Genomic DNA, 6,459 nt, shown 5'->3' on the forward strand with positions numbered 1-6,459 from the left:
CAATCATCTGTCCAAGCAAGCCCCTCCAAGGCAGATGATAATGTGGGTCTAAACTGTTGCACGGGCAGGTAACGGGACTGTCTGCACGCCGGTCTCCTGCTGGATAAGCTCCCCTGATAGTGCTGTTGACCTCTTCCCTGATAGCTGGGCAGGGAGTCCCAAAACAGCTTCACTTGGTGTATGTGTGTGTTTTGTATACGAGACAAAAGGGCAACGGTAACATGTTCCGGTGGTCAAAAGATAGGAGGTGTGCACATTTCTCAAGCCAGAAAGCATAGGGAAAGAACAAATACAATTAAGGGAGTACATATTGGGAATGAAGGCTCAGGAGGGGTCATATTTGTTGTAGTTACCTTTTTGATTCACTAGTAATCAAAGTTAAAGGAGGATTATTGTTCTGGTAACTAAACGAAGTAGACAAGATAGGAGAATTTTAATTTGGAAGCAGCAAAATCACAGTTCAAACACTGTTATAAAGGAGATACATATAAGACTGCATGCAAATTAGCAGATTTCCTCAACTCCTGTCTATCCTCTCTCTCTCGGGTAGTTCCTACTTGTGACCTTCGTTCCTCTTTGTGTAGGCAGTTGTGTCTCGTGTGGCCGATGTCGCAATGATTTTTCCAGACAGTTCTTCTTGACATACTTGAGTCATTCTGCAGTTTTTCTGATTTGGACATACTGTAGTTCTATTTGCTGACTTATGTTCCTTTGAAACCTTTTATATCAAAATGCTGAGACCTCTTCAATGGCTTAAAAATGTTGGAAATAAGCATATAAATAAATGTGAGACACATTTCCAAATGTGATTTATTAAAATGCATTTGTTTTTCTTGAACTTGAACATGAACTGAAGACTTCCAATGCAGCGCACGGTGTACATGAAGCTTTATTCATATCCCGATAATCAATTTCAGAAGCTTTGATGATAACTGGCTGACTCGGTTCAGCAGAGTTCCCACCCCTATAAGAAGGCACTTTGAAGAGGACCTGTTGAAGAGGTGGGGCCTCTTTGCAGATTTCTTTTTGCAGAGACATGCTACTCAATGCCCTTGGCCTTTAGTGACAAGATCCCTTTCACACACTGTGGTTTTTCAGCAAATACTGTCTTGGACTTCCTTTTAGCACCTTCTGATGTTAAAACCTGCAAGACTAAAAGATCACACTAAAACCAGAGAAACTTCCTAAAAATCCAGGCAACCCAGCCCCCAGGATGCATCCTTTTGGTCCCTGTCAAGTATAGCATCAGTGTTTTCACGCAACAAAAAACTTCAGCCGGGGTTGTATTTGTGTTGGGCTTAAGTGTGCGACAGCTTAAAAAAATAGAAGAAAAAAAAAGAAAAGAAAGAAATTCTACTTTAGAACCAGAGCACTTTCTAAATGAGGCATAATAGATGTAAGAGTGACATAACTATGTTGGAGGGATGTAAGCAGCCTGAAAGGAGCATAGCTTCTAGCAACTCTGTGTTGCATTAGTGATGATTTTCCAGAAGCTGCTCACAGTCTTTACAGCACTCTCCTCCTGAGCCCCATTCAAACCCGAAAAGCCCCAAAACAACAGGCCATGTGCTGCCTGACACAGCATCACACGTTTTTATTCTTAACCCACCCTCAACACTGGCCAAATCTATTTCCCCTCACTTCTGAAAAAAATATATAGGTCATTGCAGTTCTAAAAACGGCAGCCTTTCCCTGGGGCTTGCCAGAGCATGAAATAGACTTTACATCACGTTAGCCAAGCAACAGCAACCAAGAAACTTTCCTTTTTTTTTGGTCGTTACTCATTTTTCATCCCCTTTTGTTGCTGTAATTTAACATATGGCACTTCTCTCACTCTCCCCTCCTCTCTTTCAGTTTAAGACCTGAATAAGATATCAGCAGTTTGCCAGGTTTGGAATATGACAGGCGAGGCTGAAGTCATGTAGAGATTTAGATAATGTGGTTGCGGAACACTTTACAATGCTTTCCACCTCTGCCTTTCAGACTTCCTCCATACTGATAAGCAGAAATTTGGGGGTGGATTTCAAAACGCTTTGGATTTGCAAAGTGCCTCCTGATATGACGAAGGTAGTCACGTGACAGACAGCACCATTACTTGCTATCGGTTTATAATGCTACTTATACCCTTAACCAGTGGCAGATGACTTACAATATCCACTCCTCCCATGGGTAGTAGCGGCAAAAGCTGCAACACACAATATGCAAAAATAAGCTGCTCTCGCCTACATTGTGGCTTTGAAAACTTAAGACTGCAACTTATGGAGGCAGACTGATTTGCAGCAAATTGGATAATGCATTGAGGATATTTCTGTGGTTCCATTTGGTGTAGTTTACACATTTACAGATGCTCTTCCTCCACAACCATATTGTCTCATGTTAGGTTTTTTCTTTCTTCCAGATCCTACGTTTCTATGTCCAATGCCTAACCTCCCTGGTGGCTGTCCCTTGAAATGGCCTCATGTTTATTTAATGAGCGACTGGTGCCCCATGCGTTTTCTGTGGTGTTTGCTTATAGCCAGCCACCCCCCCCCCCCCCGACCATTCATCAGCTGGGCTTAGTGTAGCTATAGCATACAGGGCTAAAAAGCACTTCACCACAATGACTGTGACAAACTCTCCACACCAACCAGCGGGTGTGTCAAAGAGAACCACAATTACAGAGGAGAAAGGACCATGGGGGGGGGGGGGGGGAAAGAGAGAGAGAGAGAGAGAGGCAAAAAAAAGAAGACTTGTGTGTAGACCTAACTTCAAGCCTTATTTAGCCTTTCTATAGTTATACTGTGATTGCAAGTGACTATTAGGGGACAGACTTAATATATAATTAAAGGTCCTTTGAATTTTAGGCTTTTACAATGTAATCCAATTCCTTGTGAAAAACCAGACACAGTTAGCTGTTCCAAAAATCATCTCCCCAAATCAAATATAAGCAAAGGACTCGCATCCTAGTTGAGTGAAGAGCACAACAAAGGGAACTCGGGCTAGGATCCAAATTAGGGGAAAGACTAAGATGTGAAAAGATCAAAACCAAGGAGGAATAAGGGGGGGAAAAAAGGATTAGCAATTGGCAGACACAGACACCCAGCTGTGCCACACTGAATCAAATTTTAAAAAGCAATAGGAACTAGAGCCAAATTGCCTGTAACTTACATGGGAAAAAAAAAGATTGAGACAGATACAAAGAAGAGTCCACACAGAGCATAAGTGTATATATCTATATATATATATATATATATATATCTTCATTTATTTTAATATTTAAACCCACTAAAAGTTGTAAATACAACTTTTGAATGAAAGGCACAGGAAAAATCAGACAATGCTGATATAATACTCAAAAGAAAATTACAGTACAAAAGTAGACAGTTACGCACGTACAAATCCCTCCAGGTTCAACGTCCTCCACACAGGGAAAGCAGAAATGCATTTGACACAACAAAGGAAAGGGAGGCTCAAAACCAGAAATCTGTTAGCCAAACTTCACTTTATTGCATTTCCTAACTGACAAGGGTTACGTCAGCTCCTCTGGTCTATGAGAATGTAAAAAAATGACTGTTGTGCTGTCTGCTGACCGTGCTACACAACACTCCACTGGGCGTTCAGTGCCTGATTCACAACATCAAGACAGATGAAATACCAAAAACATATGGAGCCAAAGAGAGGATTTTTTTTTTTCTCGGTTATCCAGAATTAAGACCTCTCATAATCCATTACCAGATGAGCTATGGATTTATGATTACGCTTTGATTCCTCGGTCCACTGAGTGAAAAATCAACCCGACCTCTAAGTGGTGCCGAGTGTTTGAATATTCAACGGAAACGTCCGGGCTGCAAAATTTTAAATTGCAGGTCAGAAGCTGTTTCCGAAGCAAGGAAGTCATTTAGGATATCTTCATTCCCTTTTAATATTTCCTTGATAGAGTGTACTGTGCTCAACACTAGTGGCAGAAGTTTGAAAATTGGATTTATTTATCAATTAGACATTTCAAAAGAATTTGGCACTCAAGGTCACTATAACGCTGTTTAATTGTGTTTGACTTTATCCCCCCCCCCCGTTCGTGATGTTTAGTTACGATGTTACAGAAAAGCATGCTGAGGCCTATTTGCTCTTCATTTATCAATCGTATGGGAGGTTAACAAAGCAGAGCGGGCTATGTGACATTAAGAATGTCCAATCTTTGACTTTGGATTGGGGAAAAAAAATCTAAATGGGAATGCTGGCCTGCCAGCTCACATCGGATTGGGTACACATTACGGTTGCTTGGGAGAGCTCTATTGGGGAACAACTGGAGGGAAAGGTGCTGTCACTCTGTACTGCTCAGGGTTCTTAATATTACATATAGCCTCTTTGGTATAGGCACATCTGCATCAAGGGACCACCAATGTCCAATTATTCCTTTCCTTTTCCTACGTGCAGCTGTCTCACTCGCCCGGTTTCCTATAGAAAAGGGGACTAAAAAAAACACACAAACACACACACGCAAAAAAGATGATTGCCACGATCCTGCAACCTGGACATCAAGTGATTGATTGGAGTAGCAGGAAAATTAGACTTATATAGCCGCCAAGGGTTTTCTTTTTCTCCTGCATAAAAAAACCAAAGCAACTCTCTGCCTTCCCTCTGTACCTGCTGTAGTCTGGCCTTCCCTGCTGCCTGACAGCCGGAGATTCATGCTACCGCCGCCTTCCCTGCAGCCATGCTACAGAGGGGGGGGAAAAAGCCATGGCATAGCAGAAATGTAAACGCACCCATGTATTTAAATTCAGCCCTGAATAGAATAAAAGAAAAGAAAAAATGGAAAGAAAAAAAATGAACCTGGTGTTAAGATTCAATGTTCTAAAACAACAGTTGTGATGGATTGAAGAGTGAACAGGACGATGAATGTGGTCCGGGCTGTGCGATGACGCTGCTGTTGTTGCTCGGGTGCTCTGGTTTGCGGTAGCCTGGGTCCAGTGAAGGATGCGTTTACCAGAGCCCTTTCTCACCCCCCCCCCCCCCCCCCCCCCCCCCCCCCCCCCCCCCCCCCCCCCCCCCCCCCCCCCCCCCCCGAGGATGGCAGCCCCCCGGGGAGAGGAGAGGTTGCCTCTATCCCCTCTCTATCCTGGTCCTAACCAGAATCTCTTAGAGCCCCACTGCTCTTTCACACAAAAGCGATGTCAGGTAAAAGCTAGAGCTTTAACAAATCTGCTTTGAAGTTTTGATTTTTACACTTCCTGATGCAAGACCTCTTAACACCTTCCTGCTCCAGTGCACAAAGGGGAGCGAATGACATCATGTACAAGAACCAGGATCTCAAGAGTCCAGAGATAAGAGTACGGGATCCAGTCTCTCAGTGTGTGTCAGGCTAACGCCGGCTCCATTCATTACCTGGCCGAAGCAGAGGAGGAAGCGGCAGCTAGCTGTGTGAGGTATTCACGCAGTTCCTTGGCCGCCTGGAAGCGGCCGTAGCGCTTTTTGGGTCTGGTGCACTCATCCAACAGGGTCTCAAGTTGTCCATCTTTGGCTATGTGGGCAGGGGGGTCATGGAGGAGGCCCCCGGTGGTGCCCCGCCATGTAGCGTACCGCGACAGCAGGTTCTGGCACACGGCATAGTAGTTGTGGTCCACTGTGACCCTGGAACAAAGGGAGTCCTTGGAGAAAGACAAGCAGGCCTCCCTGTCGCAGTCCTCAAACCGGCTCTCGTACCACACGTCGTAGTTTTCTGGCTTGTCTGCAGGGAGACAGCGAGACAGTTTAATGAACACACTGCAATAAAAGCATACGGATCATAAAAACGGTCAGTAATATTAATATAAATGTAGGTGCACAGCATTAATTTGAAATATATAAGTGTTTATTAGATCGTAAGCTCGTTTCTTTTAGCTTTTATCAGCTGAATATGTAATGAGGTTGAGTTATGTGGGTCTTGGTGTTTAATCAAAGAGCAACATACATTTATATATATTTTTTTGCATATAACCTAGGAGTTCCAACCAACCTGCAGTTTACATTTGATATGGCTTCTCTGCTTTTTGTTTTTTTAACTCTTATTAATATGTAGAAAAGCATGGAAAGTTTGAAGCTGATACTGAGTAATTACAACCGTTTGACTGCATAGCCTTGAAGACAAACTATTTTTTCAAAGCTCTGGTTAAGTTATTAGCCAAGAAATCAACCTGACCAGAAGCTGAAAAGGCGGAGGACATCCCACAGGCACGAACAGGAGATTCTTTCTCAAAGCACAGCCAAACAACTCATCTACAGTTTCATTTGACAGAAATAAACAATTTTCCAGATTTATTGAGCAAATAAAATTCTCTCTCCAGCTCATTTCACATTGCTTTTTCTCTTTAGAGGATTGTGTCGGGAATGGAGGGAGCCAAGAAAATTACCTGGCATGATGAGAGTGCTATTGGTGTGTGCATTAAAAAGCAGATCAATATCAGTGTCAGGAGGGTGTGAAGGGGTTGGGGGGGGGGGGGG

General features: G+C 43.3%; 1 protein-coding gene across 2 annotated transcripts in view; it reads right to left on the reverse strand.

Moving 5' to 3' along the window:
- Positions 1-5,046: 5,046 nt before the first annotated feature.
- Positions 5,047-6,459, reverse strand: part of dipk2ab (divergent protein kinase domain 2Ab) — a 22,521-nt gene continuing 21,108 nt past the window's right edge. For both annotated transcript variants that reach the window (XM_034862204.1, XM_034862203.1), the window contains exon 4: positions 5,047-5,707. In XM_034862204.1, coding sequence (XP_034718095.1) covers positions 5,361-5,707 — 347 coding nt within the window. In that variant the 3' untranslated portion in view covers positions 5,047-5,360. The remainder of the gene's footprint in view (positions 5,708-6,459) is intronic.

The sequence above is a fragment of the Etheostoma cragini genome, chromosome 22 (genome assembly GCF_013103735.1).
Source record: "Etheostoma cragini isolate CJK2018 chromosome 22, CSU_Ecrag_1.0, whole genome shotgun sequence".
Classification (NCBI taxonomy): domain Eukaryota; kingdom Metazoa; phylum Chordata; class Actinopteri; order Perciformes; family Percidae; genus Etheostoma; species Etheostoma cragini.